At 42.6% G+C, this 20,471-nt stretch overlaps 1 protein-coding gene across 1 annotated transcript in view; it reads left to right on the top strand.

Moving 5' to 3' along the window:
* Positions 1-20,471, top strand: part of Crybg3 (crystallin beta-gamma domain containing 3) — a 105,701-nt gene that overhangs the window by 82,612 nt on the left and 2,618 nt on the right. Inside the window, exons 18-21 of the mRNA XM_021184559.2 lie at positions 9,244-9,383; positions 12,421-12,544; positions 19,298-19,456; positions 20,295-20,454. Coding sequence (XP_021040218.1) covers positions 9,244-9,383; positions 12,421-12,544; positions 19,298-19,456; positions 20,295-20,454 — 583 coding nt within the window. The remainder of the gene's footprint in view (positions 1-9,243; positions 9,384-12,420; positions 12,545-19,297; positions 19,457-20,294; positions 20,455-20,471) is intronic.

Genomic DNA, 20,471 nt, shown 5'->3' with positions numbered 1-20,471 from the left:
CATGAAAGCCTCTTAACTCTTTCCCTCTGAGCTGTACATTTCATTTCTTCCCTAAAGTTTTTGTGTGGCTTTCTGGTAGTCTCTCATCCCCATTCCATTGTTGAGTCTCCTTCACCAAACTCTCCCCTTGGCCCCTGCCAGTACCCTTTATTATTTAGCTTTTTCTATTTTGCCCTGCATTGTGGAAACAAATGCACATTTTGATTCCTCTGCCTATGTCCTTTAGGATCTAAATTGGAGAACCACGGGTGGCCTCATGTTTGAAGTCTGTCTTAGTTTGCTTTTATCACCGTCCTAAAATACCACAACCAAGAGAACCTTGTGGAGGAGAGGATTGGTTTTGACTTAAAACTCTGAGGTCCCACGAACACTGAGGAAAATCGGAGAAGGAACCCAAGACAGGAACCTGGAGGCAGGAACTGAAGCAGATGGAGGCCGTGGAGGGATGCTGCTTACTAGATTGCTCCTTGCGGTCTGGCTCAGCGTCCTTCTTATGTCTAGCACCACATGCTCAAGGGCACCACACACAGTGGCCAGGGCCACTTCAGCCTTTCATCAGAAAATGCCCCCATAGACTTGCCTACAGCCCACTATCATGAAGGCATCTTGTCAACTGAGGTTCTCTCTTCCCAGATGATTCTAGCTGTGCAGCCCCAGCACTCAAACATTCATAATAGCAGCAGACTTACCACAAGGCCTTTTTTTTTCTGTCCTAAATGGCCATTCTTTATGCTTCTAGCTGCTTTCTTGGGTTTTGTTTGTTTGTTCGTTTGTTTGTTTTTTGTTTTGTTTTTTTTGTTTTTGTTTTTTGCTGCTGTTCCTCATCTTCTTCCTCCTCCTCCATCTCCCCCTCATTTCTTTCTTTCAAATCTCCCTGCATGTAGTCACAACTACTGAACTACAGTCACTGTGGATAAGCTGCATATCATTATGCTTGTTTTGAATTGTGTGACCTGTAGTCTCCTCTGCTTAGCCCATGGCCATAAAACTCAGGGTTTCATTATTTAAAAATTAGGACAGTGATCCAGTACTTCCAAATATAAACAGGCAGGGCCTGTATCCAGTTCGTTCTTGTTTTCCAGTCTACTCCATAACAGGGGCTATACTTTGAGGTTGAGGTGGGCTTGTGTCTAATCTTCTTAAAATGTTCTGTGTAGCTTTGAAAGTTGAAGGATGTGGGGAGAACCATTTACCACTGTCATCTGTTGAAGAATGGCTTTAAAACTGAGCAGGCTGTTTTAAGAATATTGGGCACAGACATGAGAGCAGGACACCTGAGCAGTTACTGGCTGTGAGCTGAGCTGAGTGTGCTTCAGACTGCCACGCCGAGACAAGTAAATGCTGGCCCAGTGTCTTGTTGGGCAACCTGTTGACTACATTACCACGGGAGCAGAAGTCTACCCCGTGCTTTGCCAGTGTCTCCATGGAGGCTTGGCATAGAAGTCCGGCTTTCTGAAATAATAATTCTTATCCTGGCAGCTACAAGCGGGCAAAGCCACAGAGACATGTTACAAGAGCCTGTATGAGAAGTCGGAGTGAAATTAGGATTCTGATGACATATAAAGTCTTCAGGAGAGTTAGAATAAGAAGACTGTGTAACATACAGTGTATATGTAACATACAGTATATATACATTTTATATATATATATATATATATATATATATATATATATATATATATACACACACACATACATATATACACACACACAGACACTGTTACAGAGATAGTTACCACTCACATGGGGGAAAAACAATAACTAGGGTCTTGTACTCTAACCATAACCTAAGTATGAAAAGCCAATTTTATGAGTTAGAAGATATTACAGGAGATACTTCCAGTGACATCAGAGCAGGATGGGCATCTTTTAGGTATAGAAAGCAGGAACTAGTGAGAAAAGAATTGAGAAGCAAACATGAGTTGATGCTGTTTGTCATAATCTATGTCTTATTGCTGTAAGTGAATACCACAGGCTTGGTAATTTGCAAAGGAAAAAACCACTTGTTTAGCTTATGATTGGAAAATGTGGGAAGTGCTAGATACAACTGCCTCTGGTGATGTCCCTTGGCTCTAGGGGCCTCAGGCAGCGGGGGGAGGGTCACATTGGGTGAGGGAGTGAGCATCATAGCTATAATCTCTCCTCTTCCTATAGAGCACTGTTCTTTCTAGATTCAGGCCCAACTTATATCCTTGTTTAAGCCTTAATTACCTCTTGAAGGTCCCTCTTCCAAACACCCACACTGATGAGTTTATACACACTTCCCACTTAATGTTGAAGATTGTTTCAGCATGAGTGTTGGTAGGGACACTGAAACTCAGCACTGCCGCAATAAATTGTTGAAAATGTGGCCACTGAGCAGGAATTCAGTCTTACAATCCTAGAGGTCAGAAGTCTTCTGCGGCAAATTTAAAGTACAGATAGGACTGTTTTTCTTTTGTAAACCTCTAGGTAGTAATCTGTGTCCTAAGCTCTTCTAGAGGCTACCAGTTTTGCTTGATTCAGGGCCCTGCTGTCTCTGAAGTGTATCTGCTTGCTGTGGTTTATCTCTGACCTCCTGCCTTGCTCTGAGGGGACCTTGTGGTTATACCTGGCCTACCTCAGTAAGCCAGTTTAAGATCCTTAGCCACTAGTCATGTCCTTGAAATTACCTGTTCCATGTTAAATAACACTGTATTCACTGGATCCCAGAATTAGGATGCGGGTGGGGGTGGGGTGGGGGAATCGTTATGTTTCTCATGGTCAGATATTAATTACTCGTCTGCGACAGCAGGCCACAAGTGGGAAGAATATGCTTGCAGCCTATATTAACTTGTAAAAACTTCATGTATAGAATACAAGGAGAGAAAGTCAACAGAGGATACAAACCCGCCATTTATAGACGAGGATAGACTGATGGTGTCAATAGGATTTTGTAGCCCAGAGGATATATTAGATTCCTTTTAAAGATTTATGAGACTTCTATTAAGTTGTTGTCATTTCTTTTAGCCTTTCCCAGTAGTTTGGCATGTCTTTGGAATGATATTTAGGCACACATTATGGTCAGTGTCACTAAGTCTGGTTGCACTTCCTTTTTAAGTGGTCCATTTGGCAAATACCTGATGGAGCTGGAGTGGTTGAGCTGTACAGACAGACTTGCTATGAGTGTCTAATACTGAGTAAAAGTGTTCTGTGTACAGCCTACCCAGTTACTAATCTTGGTTTACTGTCAGCACATTTTCCCCTGTAAACAGTGATCTGAAATCTAAAGAACTATACAGTGTCAAAATATGTCACAGATCCGTTCTTAGCAAGTTAGGATTAGCACTCGGATGTAAGCGTTTTGTATAATTATACTGAAGGTGTGATGGTGTGGCTGGAGTTTTTCTAGCACAGGTCTCAGGCCCTCAGGTGCAGTTGACAGATGTATGTGTATATAGAAAGTGGGGATCTCAGATGCTCCCCAGCCGAGCTTGGGGAAGCTCAGTTCTTCAGGAAACCGCACACTTGGTGACTGCTTATATCCTGCATCATAAAGTGATTGGCACCTAGAACATTTTAGAGTAACAGTAGAGGGATATACCTTCAGGGACCATTGGGTATAGGCTCAAAAGCCTGTCGTCCCTTCCCTTCCTCTGTGACCTGTTCCTTGACTGTTCAACTGCAGAGTATGTACGGGCAGTACCCACATCAGAGGAAACCTTAGGGATTAAGTGTGTGAATTGAGTTCCATAATCCCTAACATAAATGAATGTATTTAGAATTTGGAGTTTTTCACATTTTAAGAAGAATTGAATCTTTATATATGGTGTATAAGAAAACACGCTAAGGATTCCAGAAAGCATTCTGTAATTAAACTCATATCTGTTTCTAATATGAATTTTATATATCTATATAGACCAGATAAATGTTATAAATATACTTATGTTTGTTCAGGCTAAACTTGTTGCCAAATAAATTAGGGAGGAAATCGGTTTTAGACCCTTATTATCATTGGAATATGAATATTTATTTATTTATATATAATATATATATCTATTTATATGAATAAGACTAACAGCATTAGTCTCTTAGAGCAGAAATGATAAATAAGTACTTATTAAGCAATGGTAATTATTACTATTATTATCTCAGCATAGATTAATGGAACTGGTTTTCTTTCCTAATTTAAATTTTCACTTACGTATAAACTATTCAGACATTCTTTTTCTTTCATAACCTGCCCACACGCTCCTCTCTGAAACGAGATCCACTTTACATGGCTTAGACTTGACCTAGCAGGAATGTCTTGTTGCTGCCGACTCCCAAGAGGAACCTTTAGCCCCAAGTGGTAGGCGAATTTAGCATGGACCACAGCCATGACATTTACAGAGCTCAATTTGTAATTAAGTCCTTGTGGTTTCTATTGTCTTTAGAAAGCACAGATGATTCTGTCATGTTCAGGTTTGAACACTCACCACTAATTTTTGTTTCCTGAGATCTTGAGATCTGGGAAGTGCATGAGAACATGGAAGAGTTTATAAACTTTTTCTGGGACACTCTTTCTAAATGATCAGCTATCAGTCACTGCCACCAAGATCCTGTTCAGATTAGCACTGGGCACTCCTTCCGAATCTTCCCATTCTTTGTGAATGCATGTAGTAAATCAGTTGAACTTGTACATTTACATATATAAATATAAATGAGACATTTAAGCTGAAACAGTGTAAAATTTAATAACTCAGACACAGACATTTCTGGTCTGTCAGAGGTACCTTTGGGTTTATGAACAATGGATGCCCACAAGTAAAAAGTCTGCCAGCCTGGACTCAATGGTGTCCATTTACTGTCCGTAGGGAAGTGGGTTATCTCCCTGCTTGCCTTGTTAGTCCTCTCTTATTTGGCTAATGCTGCTAGGGTACTGTTTGCTGGCTTAACCTACTTGCTCACTCAAGTGCCCTCTCTTGATTCATAAAAACTCTTAGGAAACCCTTGAAAACACTATCTTGGTTGTTTGACACGTTATCCTCACATTGCCTGCATCATTTTAAATAGAGGAACAAATCGTATTTGTACCCCCAAACTTTCCATATTTTATTAAGATAAATTTCTAAGATGTTGACTTGCTAAAGGGAACAAAGTTGATGGAGTTTGAGCTCAAAATGAGCCTCTCAAAGGGGACTATACACTATGCCTGGTCTAGTTAGAATATTTCATAGCATTTTAATTATGTGTTCATAGGCATTTATTTTTCCCCTTCTGGGTAGAACTTTACTGTCCGTTACCCTTTTTCTGGAGAAAGCCACTGGTGGTTTATTCTGAACCCTTTCCAAGTTCCTTGCCCGTCTGCCCTTTCTTCCTAAGCCATGGCTGACTGGACAGATACGTGGACAGAGGTCACTGAAATGCTTTTTAAAAACCCTGAGAGGGGCTGGAGAGATGGCTCAGCGGTTGAGAGCACTGACTACTCTTCCAGAGGTCCTGAGTTCAATTCCCAGCAACCACATGGTAGCTCACCACCATCTTTAATGAGATCAGATGCCCTATTCTGGTGTGTCTGAAGACAGCAACAATGTACTCACATACATTAAACAAACAAACAAAACCCTGAGGACAAGGGTATTTAGAAAGTCTCAACAATAAATTCAGGAGTTTGTTACGGACTTTGATGACCTCATTTCTTAATCACTTCTGTTTGGTCAGCTATTGGAATGCTTGTAATATTTTGTTTGTAGGTCTCAGGGGAAGCAACTAGAGCATCGGGGAGCCAGTGACTAGTAATGAGTTTCTCCTCCTAGGCCAGTAAGTCGTGGTCGAGAAGACCAGTGCTTCTGGGTAGTATTTCCTTCTTTTCTACTATTTCTAGGTCAGCACAGTCCAGTCCTGTGTACTAAACACTTGTGGTTATTTAAGTTTAAATGTAATCACATGGTCCACCGGTCAGATGAACTACATTCTAAGTGTTTATTGGCAACGCACCTCTAGGAGAGCTAAATTGAACAAGGCAGATAGACACTGTTTCTGTAGCTACAGAAGGTTGTGGGGAGAGTGCAAGATTTGATGTCTAGGCCATTAGGCACACGGTGTAAAAAGTACGCATTCTCATTCTCTTTAGAGTTAAGGTCCTGTGAGACTTCCCCCTTCCATGTTAGCATATCTGGGGGTAGTGTTCAGGACTTGTTCATGTAGCCATGCTGGTGAGACTCCAGGCAGAATGCTGAGAAGAGGAGCGATAGTCTTAACTATGGTACACCTCCAAATTGGTTCTCTAGTACCAGGTTGTAGGCCTTGAGGTCATATCCATACATGCAGCATTATACAGACGGTACAGGCTGTGCTTCAGAGGAGGTGTAGTAAATCCCTTTACCAAAAACCATCCTCCCCTGGGCCACGCAGCGATCAGTTCTGAAATGACAGTAATAGGACCAAATGTCTTTCTCTACCTCTCAGCCATCCCTCGCTTTCCACCATTCGTTTCCTTTCTGTTGGTTGTGACTTTCTGTGGTGCCCGTAAGCCCGTTTGTAGATCCCTATTCTGCCATTTCCCTCATTCTCCGCGTGGTTATCTCCAAAGGATCGTGTGTACACCCTGCCTGCACGGCGTTGACGTGCATTCTCCAGCCTTCCCAGCACAGATTCTCTCCTCATCCAACTCGCCAGTAAAATGGGTCTCACTCAGGCCACCCTCGCTGTGCCTCGCCGCCACACCCGCACTGCCCCATCGCCAGCTCTGACTCACCAGGCATCTTCTTGTAGTGAGAAGGCCACTACCGTCCTGGTCGGTGTGTCATCACTCCCCACCCGCCCCTCCTGTGTGTCTGCTGGGACAGTGATCTCCTCCTCCTAGTCCCTGCTTTCAGCCTGGGCATCAGTCATTAGACAGCTTCTGGGCATTTCCAAAGGCACCCTCTCTATACCAGAGCCACCTCTTAAGCCCAAATCTAGAGTCTAGGATATCTAGAGTCCACATGTCTCTCTACTTATCCTACTCTCTGGCTTATGAAGACCTCCAGCTCTAATGATTTGTTCCTAGCTCTTGGGCAGGGCTTTTCCTCCAGGTCTCCTTGTAGATAACACGATGTACCCCCAATGATTCTAGTCATAGCTTTTTTTTTTTTTAACTTTTCTTTAAAATGTGGGTCTGCATGCCCATATGTGGGAAGGTAGAGGCCAGAGGCTGACACAAGGTGCTTTCCTTTATCACCGTCCACCTTGGTTTTTGAGGCAGGGAATACTCTCACTGAGCTCAGCTGGACAGCTAGAATGGCTGGGTACAGCAAGCTCCAGGGATCTCTCTGTCCCCTCTCCCCCAGCCCTAGGGTTACAAATGCATGCTACCAGGCTCAGCTTTTATGTGGGGGCTAAAGATCGAAATTCCAGTTCTTATGATTGCAAGGCAGATACTTTACTAGTGAAGCCATCCCCCCAGGCCTACCTTTGCACTTCTTCCTCTTGTATCCATTTGTTTGACCTAGCATATCTGCTTTATCACTATTCTGGGTTTCCTGGCCTTGCCTTGTCTCTAAATTATCCCCTCCCCCATCATGTCTTGTTCTCTTTCTATTGGATATCCCTCTATGTTTTATTCATGCTGTTGCGAGATAAATCTCCTAGTGGCCATATTATAAAAAACCCACAAATACATGCATATCTAAATATATTAACATTAACTACCAATATAAATTTCTGAATAAATTATATATTACCAGGGTTCAAAATGAAAAATCAGCAAAAGGTGTCTAGTAAAAAGCTTTTGTTCCTCTTGTGCCCTTTGGTTTCTTAGACACTGTCTCAGAAAAGGCAGTAGTTTTTCTAGACAAAATTTAATGCGTATATAAGCACATATGTGTATGTGTAAATTTTCCTTTTCCTGCAAGCCCTGTGAAGCAGGCTACTTTATATGATCTCTCTTTTCCTGCCTCTGCAGACTGTGTCTTGGTGATCTCTCTCTCCATGTAGAGTTTCCTGTCCTTTCCACAGCTCTCTAGACGCCCTCTCTGTGATTGTCATATTTACTGAGCCAGTCCCTTCTGTGAGTCCCATTTAAAAGATTCTCATGCCTTGGCAATTCTGAACACCTCTGTAAGGGATAACTCACAAGTCATCTTTTCCACTGCAAATCTATCTGCAGACCACTTAATGAGCAAGCCACTTGGGTTTTGATGTTTTATTGTCTCTTTAAACACAGACACACACACACACACAGAGACACACAGACACACACAGACACACACACAGACACACACACACACTTCAATTGGCTTACAAAGTAGCAGGTGTTCCTGTAACATTTTCCTGGTACATATTTTTGGTTGACACTTCCTCTGATCCACTCTTCAGCCCCGCCCCAAGCTCTTCAGCTCCAGCACTCCCCCCTTTCTTTCATAGCATGTGTTCTGTTAGCATCCCATCTCCACATAGATAAGCATCCATGAAGACGAGAAGAAGCCAAGAGTCTCTGGTTACTCATATTTGACCAGCCACGGTTCCTGTTGCATGGCTACTTCTGCCTTTATAGCAAGTTGGTTCACTGCAGTCTTGTCCTTGGCTCTGCCTTGGCAGTCAGTCTGATCCTTCCCTGGCTGTGTAGCAAGAAGTGTGGCAACTCCATACATGATGACAGTCAGTGAGCACACCTAACACCTTTCCTGTGGGACTTGTTTGCTTGGTAGTTGGTTCTCCTGGCTACTCCTCTAAGGCAGCCCGTGCATGTCTGTGTCCCCCCACATGCCTGCACTGCATAAGCACCTTCCCCAGATCTTGTCTACTTTCTAAATGTGCTCCATCCTTCCAGTCATGCATCCTCACGGATTCTTTTTCTTGCAAAAAAGGAACCATGATTTTCCTGGGTACCCTCACAGGGCATACTTGTTAATTTTTATACCATATATTACATTTTAAACTATTACTCTGTCTCCAAACTTCTCTGCTAGTTAATAATGCCTCAAACACTGAGGCGTGGCCTCGTTTTGGTATCTCATTCCCCAAGTCTCGTGTCTGCTGTCATGTTTATACTAATACTAATGAGTAAACAGAATGGCATTTCTTCTGTCTGACATGGATTGATTTCAGTGAGGAACTGCCTCTGTCTCTTCACATTCTAAATGTTTCCAATTAAGAGCCCTTTCTCTTCCTCCTAGGCTTGTATTTGAGACTACGTTGTCTTTCAGTTGTGCCTCTCACACCCCCACACTCCCACACCCCCACACCCCCCACCACACACACACACACACACACACACACACACACACACTGATGCTTTTTCCTCTTTTTTGTATGTGTTAGGTTTTTGAAGAACCTTCCATCAGCCTTTTTGCTCTGGAACATTGTGAGGGAAGAGAACTACATCTTGAAGACGCCGTGAATTCCGTTTTGAACAAGGACCTACACTTCTACACCCAGTCTGTGTGGATAAAGAGTGGCTTGTGAGTGTGGGAAGCGGGTCTTGGTCACTGATTTAAGATAGAGTCGACTAGTTGCTCTTTCCCCACAATGGCTTTTAGTCTGTTGGTACTCCTGCTCCTGTTTATCTGGATATAACAGTTGGTTCTAAGACAAGATGGAAGCATGACCAATACACAGTAATATGCAGTGATCTGGAACAAGAACCCTTTGGGGAGGAGGGTTGGTACCCCGTCAGAGGACGGATCACAGAACAGTTCCACCAGGTAGTGTTCTATACTTGAGCCTACTTCCTTTTCAGGGGAAATTTCATTAAATCATCTATTTAAGTTGCGAACAGCATCACCTGTGTAAGGCAAGTGACTATGTAAAAGACTAAGATGGTTGGATTTGACTTTGACCTGACAGCTTGTTCAGTCCCTACCCAAGTGCTCATTTTCATCTAGCTCATTTGGGTTGAAGCAGCCTGCCTGCTGACACCTGGTCATTTCGGTTACTAGTCAATGTGGAGCCAGGTGGCCCAGGCCTTGTGTGCTTACGTTTGGGGAAATAGTCTTTAAAAAAGCACTGTTGTTATTAATGTCCAGATTAGGTATGTATCTGAGCATTTGTGTTTAACAGAGGCTGTGGAGAGGTCTGTAGCTGAAGCTTTGTTCCGTGGGAAATCTGCCTTTCTGTTCACTTATGAAGAGTCTGGCAGAGGAGCCAGCTCCTGCTCTTATACTGCTGGCATCTTTTCCTAAGACAACAAAGAAAACATGCATAGCTATTGATAGTATAAAAATGACTTTTTACTGTTTGTGGCTTTTAAATTGTGTGGTAATTAACTCTGTTTAAACATATGAGGTAATCAACAACAACAAAAGTCAGAAGATAAATTGAAAACTAAGTCAACTATTACACCAAATGGCTCCTACATAATTCATACATAACAATTTAAATTTTCCCCTGACAAGTATCTGACACAGTTTGGCCTTTATTAAAGTCAATCTATTTACTCTGCCTCAGAATAGGATTCTAGAATATTACTTTCCAGTTAACTAAGACAACTTGAGCTGCATTTCAAAACTCTATAGGATTTTCACACTTTTATTTTTACATATCTAAGTCAAACTGGTATTTGACACACTGCTGTAAAGTTCTCACCTTTCTATTTTTACTCCTTGTGCAAGTTCATCTTGACACCATTTATTCTTGATAGTTTAAAAAAAAATTTTTTTTTTAATGTATCTACTACAGAGTTACTGGGCAGATTCAAGGACACAGTGGATCTGTTTAAATCCCTGCCTGGGCTCCTGTGGGCTTCCAGGATACCATTTCATGCTGAAGCACCTACTCTGTGATTCATATTTTTAAATCGTTGGGTTTTGTTTTTGTTTTTTTTTTTTTTGGCTCTATGATGGTAATGAGATGCCATGTGTGTGCTTCATTTGTTAAAAGCTAGAGAGGTGGTTAAGCATCTGTGGTCATGCTGACCTGCCTTTGCACAGGGTTGATCAGATTTGTGCAGGCAGTGTAACAGGTCAAAGGAAAGCAGTCCACCTCACCCACTCAATATACCCATAATTTGTCCAAGCCTGATCTCACTTGTGGACAAATGGGTGGACTTTTCCCTCACAGCAGTCGGCTTGAGGCAGGACTCTACCCGTGCTCTTATCCGAGTTAAGAAATCAGGCTTTGAGTTCCTCCTTCCTGCTCACAATTTTATAAAGGAATGCAGCTCTGTAAGATAAAGGCATTTTCCTCTATAGCAGCAATGGTTCCCTACACTTAAACTTCAAACAGATTCGTTTTGAAGGTTCCAGTCTGAGATCATCAGCGTGACTGACTGCTTTAGGCCTTTGAGTAGTACACCAGCAAAGGAATGGGAGTTGGAGAAAATAAAAACCCTGAGCCAAGAAGCAAACGGAAGTGACCAGAGTAGCCCTCTTTTCCAGCACCTCTTACAAGGTGTCACATCCCAGAGGAGCTATCCTGCAGAGCAGGTTCTTCACAAGGGACCTTGTGGGACCCTGGTCCACACCACAGCAAGCTCTAGGGGGAGACCTGTTTCTGGGGACTGTCCCTGCTGATAGGCAGACTTAGGTCCTCATCCCAGGTGACACATACTGACTGCATTTCCCAAGTCCTGTTGCCTGAAGCAAGCTTTATCCTCCACACTTCATGTAAAGGGTCTGCAGAGACCTTGAGTCTCCCTAAAAATTTTGGGTTCTTCTAGCAATCCCTAGTGTTTAGTCACCCAGTTTGGCAACTAGTATACACAGGGCTCAGCAACTAGTATACATAGGGCTCAGCAACTAGTATACATAGGGCTCAGCAACTAGTATACACAGGGCTCAGCAACTAGTATACACAGGGCTCAGCAAGCTGTCAAGGGCTATCTGTTTGTGGGCTGGCTAGCTCTGTCTCACACCTAGGAAACTGTCACAAGTGGTACAAAAGCAGCTATAGCCAGTCTGGGAAGAAATGGGCACGCTGACTGTGCACCGGTCCTTGTTCTCACCCTAGGCCACGTTTAGAGACTTTAACACAAGCGAGACTGAACACAGCAGTGTTGGGGAAGATTTACAGAGGAGCTATCTTTGAAAAAAAAAGACTGCAACGGGAATTTCTCTTTGTAGACCTTGGTGGCGTAGACAGTTGTGGACACAGATGTAGAAGAAATGTTGAGCAGTTTTAGCTCTCTGGAAAAGCCCTGAAGCACAGGGGACAACCTAAGGAAGGAGGAATATTTTCCTCCCAGGCAATGGTGGGAGGCCAATTGAGATATCTCAATGTTAAAATGCTTTGAGGCTTGCTATAGCGAAGGAAAACAATTTCCTAATTTGAAGGAACATCGTCCATTTTGAAAGTGCAGGAGCCTAACATTTCATTTTGACTCCAGATGCAGTGGCTATCTTCTCAACCCCTACCAAGGAAAACTGTGTAGTTACCTATGTATAAAATCTACAGATCTAGAGGCTGTAACTCCTGGTGGTGTAAGAGTTGGTTTTAGTTGAGAAGCTGCTTTTCGTGGTTGCAGTGTCCCACGTTTTTCTTCCCTGCTTTCTTTTCCTGCAGATGGATAGCTTATGAAGGTTCCAATTTCTTGGGAAGGCAAATCCTCCTTATGCCTAACGAGATTCCAAATTGGACAGCATTCAGTGGGTGGAAGACAATCGGCTCCGTGCGTCCTATGAAGCAGGTAAGGAGCAGAGAACCAGCAGACCCAGAGAGCGTGACAGAAATGCCACAAACCACAGGATCTGAAATATTGACCACTTGGTCACTACTGTATCCAGGGAGGCAGGTTCCTCTTTGGCAGGAATCTTACACATTTTAGCCAGTTCATAAAATGTTATCTAAGGTCAATACTGGATGTTAGTGTTGAACCCAAAGTTTTATCAGGCACATTTTTTTTTTCACAAAATTAAAATAATGTAAATTCTGTGATAAACAATGGGGACATGATTAATATAATGAGTTTTACTTTCTTTGCATTTAGAGTTTTCCCTTATGTAATCTTCAGGTTAAATCCTTGCAACTTAATAACAATAGTATTTAGCCCTCACCTCCTGCTTATCAGTCCTCCATTCCAAAGATTCCCACTGCACTTAGGAGATAATCGCTGTTCCTCACAGTCTGAGATCAAATTCCTTCTTGCTTCCCCCTTGTGGCCCCAGCCTCCCCTTCTCACTTACATGTCTGTATCACTTGCGCCCAAGTGCCAAGGGCTTTCCTTCCTGCCTGATAACAAGGCTGTGCCCTCTGGGTAGAATGTTTTCTCATTTGCCAAACTAGTTCCTAACTATCCTTTTAATTCAATGTGCCAGGTCCTCTTAGATGCCTGCTCCGTCTCTTTTGTCTAGATTAAAACCCTAAAAGACTTGATTTTTTTTAATTTTATTTTATTTTATTTTTTACTACATGACATGGTATGTAGCTTACAAGCACATAGGTTCAGATGAGTTGGGCTCATTCCTACTATGTTGGAATGCACTTTTGAGAAGCGGAAGTGCCTGTTTTGTTTGCTTATTGTTCTATCTTTGGTACCTGTCACAATGGCAAGGACTCAAGGGCTCAAACTGTTTGTTCAATAAAGGAATAATGGATGTTTAGAGTCCTCTAAGATATGGTAGATGCTAGGACAGAAATCATCAGTTCCTTAGTTGAACTGTAATTTTTAATTAAACTCAAAGCTGACACGGTTGATCCCCAGCACCCACATTAAAAGCCAGGCATAAAGTGTAATTCCATCAAGAGGGAAGTAGGGCATTGAGGGTCTTCCCTGGAACAGTTGTGAAGTTCCAGGCAAGTGAAAAGACCCTACCTTAAATGTAGGTGTGGCCCAAAAATATACCTTACTTCCACATGGATATAAATATGCATACTTGTGAGCCCCCAACATCACACAAGACTGGAACATAAAACAACATACGATTATCAAAAGCCTTAGGTAGTGTGTGACACCAAGAAGGGAGGTGGTATGCGTAGACCTTGAAAAGCTCCCCAGGCAGGCCACTTATGTAATGGGTGGCAGATGAGCTATCTACCTGTGTTTTCTCTTTTAAAAAAAAAATTAACTCTTTTTACACTCCATATTTTATCCCCTCCCCCACCTACCCCCCGGCCGTTCCACATCCCAAACCTTCTCCCCACACCCATTTCCACATGGATGTCCCCACTCCTCCCACTCCACCTGACCTCTAAACTTCCTAGGTCCTCCAGTCTCTTGAGTGTTAGGTGCATCATCTCTGAATGAACACAGGCCCGGCAGTCCTCTACTGTATGTGTTTTGGGGACCTCATATCAGCTGGTGTATGCTGCCTGTTTCGTGGTCCAGTGTTTGAGAGATCTTGGGGTCCAGTTTAATTGAGACTGCTGATTCTCCTACAGGATTGCCCTTCTCCTCAGCTTCTTTCAGCCTTTCCTAATTCAAAAAGAGGTTGGGTGCAAATACCTGCATCTGACTCTTTCAGCTGCTTGCTGGATCTTTTGTAGGGCAGTCATGATAGGATTCTTTTTGTGAGTGTTCCATAGCCTCAGTAATAGTGTCAGGCCTTAGGGACCTCCCCTTGAGATGGATCCATTTTGGGCTTGTTGCTAGACCTTCTTTTCCTCAGACTCCTCTCCATTTCTGTCCCTGTTATTCTTTCAGACAGGAACAGTTATGGGTCAGAGTTGTGACTGTAGGATGGTAAACCCATCCCTCATTTGATTTCCTGTCTTCCTGCTGGAGGTGAGCTCTATAAGTTCCCTCTCCCTACTGTCGGGCATTTAATCTAATATCCCTTTGAGTTCTGAGAGTCTCTCACTTCCCAGGTCACTGGTGCACTCTGAAGGGTCGCACCCCCCCCCCAACCTCCTATCTAAGTAGGTTGCCTGTTTCCATTCCTCCTTCTGGCCCTCAGGGCTTCAGTCCTTTCTCTCACCCAGATCAGGTTCCCCCTACAAACACACACTTGGGATTGCTTTCTTCTCCCTTCCAAGTGGGACTGAGGCATCCTCACTTGGGCACTTCAGCTTGATCTTTTTGGGTTTTGTGGACTGTATCTTGGGTATTATGCACTTTTGTTTTTGCTAACATCCACTAACTAATGAGTCTGAGTTACTACACTCAGGATGGTATTTTCTAGTTCCATCAATTTGCCTGCAAAACTCGGCATGTCCTTGTTCTTAATAGCTGAGAAGTATTCCATTGTGTAAACAAACCACATTTTCTGTATCCATTCTTCTGTCTTGGGACATCTGGCTTGTCTCCAGCTCCTGGCTATCACAAATAAGGCCGCTATGAACATAGTGGAACATGTGCCCCTGTGGCATGGTGGGGCATCTTTTGGGTATATCCCTAAGAGTGGTATAGCTGGGTCTTCATGTAGATCTAGTTCCAGTTTCCTGAGGAATCTCCAGATTGATTTCCAGAGTGGTTGTTACAGAGTGCCATCCTACCACCAATGGAGGAGTCTTTTTCCACATCCTCTCCAACATGTGCTGTCACCTGTGGTTTTGATCTTAGCCATTCTGATTGGTCGTTTTGAATCGCATTTCTCTGATCACTAAGGACTTTGAGCATGGTGCTTCTCAGCCATTCAGGACTCCTCAGTTGTGAAATCTCGGTTTAGTTCTATACCCCAGTCTTTGATTGGGTGGTTAGGTTTTGGTTGCCAGTCTGGAACACTGCTTCACTTGACTCTCACGGTAGTGCTGAGGTAAGGATTATTATTGGATGCCAAACAGTTTGACAAAGACAACCCAACTGTTAGCACCGTAATTTGAGCCCAGATCATTTATATACTAGATTTTTAAGCACATGGGCTCTTTGATAGTAAGATCAGCATTTGCAGAGTTCTCCCATGGACTCCAGGAAGTAAGCAGTAGGTTCAGTAGATCCAGGAGCTGAGCCTCTTATCAACCTCAGTGTTTGATAGTTACCAAACTCTTGCCATGTCCTTTGATACAGTCTCAGGTTCTGTCACGTCAAACCATAGCTGTTTGCTAGCAGTGCGATTTTGATCAGTCACCCCAGGTTCCACACTGGGAATGCTATTATCATCTCTGTGAATATGGAGTAGCACATGGATGCACACTGACCTTGTATCAACTGTGGTACCACGTTGACTTTGAAAGCTTATTAGTTACTCACCATACTCCAGGAGAGAGCCAGCGACATTCCGCTTAAGGACCCCAAACCAGTAGTGATTTGTTGATATGCTAATGTTCCAGGAAGCTCCTCATTCCCAGTTCATGGGATAAGGGGTATTCAAAGTAAATAGCCACAGGGAAAAGAAAGGTAGAGGTGGGAAGTCAGGTTTGGCTTTTAAAGACTAGCTAATAACACGAATGCAATGTTCCAAAAACCATAGCAGCCAGTGTGACAGTGTTCCTGTTTTGGCTTCCTCTGCTGGCTTCTTTCCAACCAAGGGCCTAATGCATGGTACGCCTCTACCACTGAGTTAGATCCCCAGTCATCTCATTTTTGAGTTTCTCTGCTGGACATGGAGATCCATTTCCAGTGTTCCAGGTCCTGTGATCAAGAATGCTTAGAATACCCTCTTACTTTTACAAGCAAGTCCCTTTTGCATAACTTTAATATGAAATATAATTACATCATTTCCTGTCTTTTCTGTCCTCTATGCAACCCTTTTCATTTGGAACCTCCTTACTCCTTTTAAAATTCATGGCCTCTTTTTATTTTTGTTATACACACTCACATGTGCATGCACACACACACACATACACACGCTGCCATGCCTTTGGTGTCATCATTATTCAATGTATTTCTTCTGTGGTAATCTCCATCTGCTGCAAGGAGAAGCTTGCTTGATGAGGGGTGAGAGCTAGCGTTATCTGTGTGGTGAAGTATTTAGAATACAGTTAGGATTGTGCTGGCTCAGTGAAGTGATAGTAGTGCACTTCCCTCTGAAGACCCACGGCCTCTCCAGGTCTGGCTGGCTTTCCAGTGGTTCCCATGGTTTCCCTCTTGTTAAATGCGCTTTATGTACAACTAGAAAGCTATTGGTCATTGTCAAGGCAAGGTGGCCATGCTGGCTAATGTGATTTACATCTGGGTAGGACTGTTGATTACTGCCCTCCATTGGCAGTTTGCATAGCATCTTCTGGTACTCTGAATGCTGGTCCAAGGGGAGGTTTTCAGGTTAAATCCAGTTCACACCTTCTGAGTCCTGTGTCCAAAGTACATGGTATCTTCAGCAAGGGGACTTAAAGTTCAGCCTCTCAAATTCTTCCTGGCATTCCTCAAATTCTTGCATGCCAGTAACAACTATTGTGATTTAAGTTAATTTCAAGTAATGTTTTAGATTATTTCCCCCATTGTTTAATTAGGCCACAGCTTTAAAACCCAACAAAAGAATTCTCAGTTTTGAAAACAGTAGTTTGTTACTCCATATAAATTTGGTACAGGACTGGTGCTGCTATAATTCTTTCCCTTGTTGAGGAACCAGGAAATAATCAAAACATGATTCTCCTTTGAGGCTGGGAATACAGAAGTCACTAAGGCACTTATAATGCATGTCAGTGATTTCTAAGTGTAATTACAGAGCCATCAGACTACAAACGGTAATAAGGGTAATTAGTACCTTGCTTGGTCTTACTGATTAAAACTGTGCTATTTAGTACTAAAGTAACTGGAGTTCTGTCATTCATGAAGGTCATGCCTGTTTCTTTGTATATGCAAGGTACTACAACTATAAAAGTTCACTGAAGTGTAGAGAATTAGTAATTGTTATTGCGGGAGACGACACTGAGTTGTGGATACTTATGTACATTATTAGAGTTATAATTACTGATGCCAGAGTTCTTACAGTAAAAGCCTGGGTAATGGCAGCCCAACAAGCTAGTCTCAATCTCATGTCTTCAATACACTCATGGACGAAGTAGTAAAAGGAGAGACAGATGTATTCAATGTACAACACTCAGAATAAATAACGGATCCCACCGAAACCACCCATCGCAACCACCTAGTCTTGGAGACAATGATATGAGAAGTATAGGTTTTGAGGGCTAGAGATATGCAGAAAACAGCAGTCCTTGTCAAGGTTTGGTTCCCAGGACTGATGGTGGACAAGTCTGACCTGTGTGGTGGTCTGTTAAGTTGTCAGAACCATACAATCTCTTGTTGAGAGGCAGTTCTTCCTCTGGCTGACAAAGGGGCTTCAGCTTTCCCCTTCTCTCTGCATGGGATTCCTGTGGAAATTTCAATTCTTTCAGGATGTCAATAGCTAAAGGGATGGCCACATGATGATATCTTGTTCTACCAGGATGGTTATAGACATTGAATGTGGAAGCAGTCTTGTTCCTGGGTTTTTACAGCCAAGTTATTTGCCCTTCTACTTGGCAATTTAAATACTTAAGTGATGTTTCTTTAGACATGCTCAACACAGTAGCAGTTTACCAAAAGGCAACCTACCTTCGTGTTGATGTGTTGTAATTTTCAAACTACAACATTCTTTGTTAATCTTGCCATATCATACCAAACTTTACTTCTCTGGCCAGCACTCGAGTTTCACAGTGAAAGTACTCCAAGTAGCAGATCACTTTATTACAGTGCTAGAGTTCTACGTAGGATGCCAGCTCTATCCAGAGGGGATAGCAGTATCTTCCATTTTATCTTCGGGACCTGAGGTCTTGGATTCAGTATGATTCCTGTTGAGTTGGTTCCAGTGCCCTTCTATTATTGTCTTATAACCACAGGGACAGTGACATAGGGATAACTGGTGTGCTCCTGCATGGGTCTCTTGAGTCATCCTGACTCCCATCTGTGACAGCATTATTTGGAAAACCTTTTTCTGAAAGATTCTTCTGACAAAATTATGAGCACACACACACACAAATGTGGCTTGATGTGTCTAAGGGCTCAGCAAATATTAGCCCTTATCCTTAGTGGTATCAGATTTCGTCTTCTAAAAACTGTGTGTCACGTATTTTCCAGACAAAAGAGTATAGTCTGAGTTTTGAATGCAGAAGAAATTTCTTCATTAGATGAAAGACCAAGGCCTTGCTGCCTGGGATTTCAAGACCTTCCCTAACAACTGTTGGCCATTTAATCACTGCTCCACACAGTGTGCCCGAGTACCATGCTTGCTATTCCTGTGTTGTCATTAAGACTCGTGTTGGGCGGTACCAGGCCCTTCTCACCATCCCTCTCAGCATATGTGACACATGATGAAAGTCACTAAACCCGGAATTCCATGCTGCCTGAGCCTTGCCACATTGAGTTCTGGTTCAGATGGGCCCTTGTTCAGAACATTTAGAAGACAGTGCATAATTTAAACTTTGTGCTCAAGGATTTATCAGCAGAAAATAATATATACATAACAGCCAAGGGAAGTGAGTAAAAAGTATTTATTAAAGTTAGTACCTCCTCACTTTCCTGCTTTGATTTTTTCAATCGGGAAGTTTAAGGTCCCCATCCCTCAATGGTTTTTTCCTCTTTGTGTAGCCTGCAGTGTACATCAGAATAAGGAACCGAGCCCAGGATGAATACTTGACAGTCACCGGGAACCCAGCAGATGCACGAACAATGTCCGTATGCATCTCTCCCTACAGTGGGAAGGACACTCAGATCTGGCACTACTGCCGAGGACTCTTTAAATCCAAGGTAAAAGATCATGTTTTCTTTCTGATGTCCATATGTGTATGCTAACTGTAATACTACCAGATCAGCTGGCATGCTGAAAACAATGTTGGCTTCCTAGAAACAGTTCACTGCATAATCATAAAAACAGAGATTCCGTTTTTTAAGAAGATAACCTAAATGATCCTCTCACTGGGGCCAAATCAGGTAATATGTTTGTGGGAGAAGGGTTCCTTATTTGACATCCAGATAAGATCAGTTCTCTCTCTTGTGATTCCAAACATGTTAAAATCTAAAAGAAAACTTTTAGGATATAGAGTGGAGCCATTGTAGAAGAAACTGTCATGAACGATGCTTAAAAAAAATGAAATATAAGATTTCCCCCTCATCATGCTTGATGTTATGGGGGAACAGAGCACTAACTCAGAAAAACACTACTATGTTTTGATTTTATCATCAATGACCTAATTAGTACCTGCCTACTTTATCTGGTTATCTTTGGTACAGTGTTTTGTCATTTAAAATAGAAAACCAAACATCATATATTTAAGCTAACAGGGACTTAACGTTCCAGAGTTCAGCATACCTTTACTGAAGACCTGGTGTCAGAGGCAGAGCCTTTTCAAAACAAGTGTTTGTCGTATTTCACTTTTGGTATCTACTCTTCCTCATCAGCTATAAAGGCTTTTTTTTTTTTTTTTTTTTTTTTTTTGGTTTTTCAAGACAGGGTTTTTCTGTATAGCCCTGGCTGTCCTGGAACTACAGCTTTTTAAGATAAATGGAAATTATGTTTTTCAGTTAAGACATAGCTACTGCATTTATATTGGCAATGGATTCATTTTATTCCTTGACTCTTGCATAGGCCAGTGATACATGTCTTGATGTGATTGGAGGCCGGGACACTCCTGGAGCCAAGGTAGCCTTGTGGACTGAACATGGGCAGTTCAGGCAGAAGTGGAGAATGAACAGAAACGGAACCATCAGCTCTTATCTCAGTGATGAACTTGTCCTGGATGTTAAAGGTGGGCCTTTGATAATA

Source organism: Mus caroli, chromosome 16, assembly GCF_900094665.2.
Source record: "Mus caroli chromosome 16, CAROLI_EIJ_v1.1, whole genome shotgun sequence".
In the NCBI taxonomy this organism is placed as follows: domain Eukaryota; kingdom Metazoa; phylum Chordata; class Mammalia; order Rodentia; family Muridae; genus Mus; species Mus caroli.
Note: the sequence above shows the minus strand (reverse complement) of the source record. Positions and strands in the feature narration are given on the sequence as shown.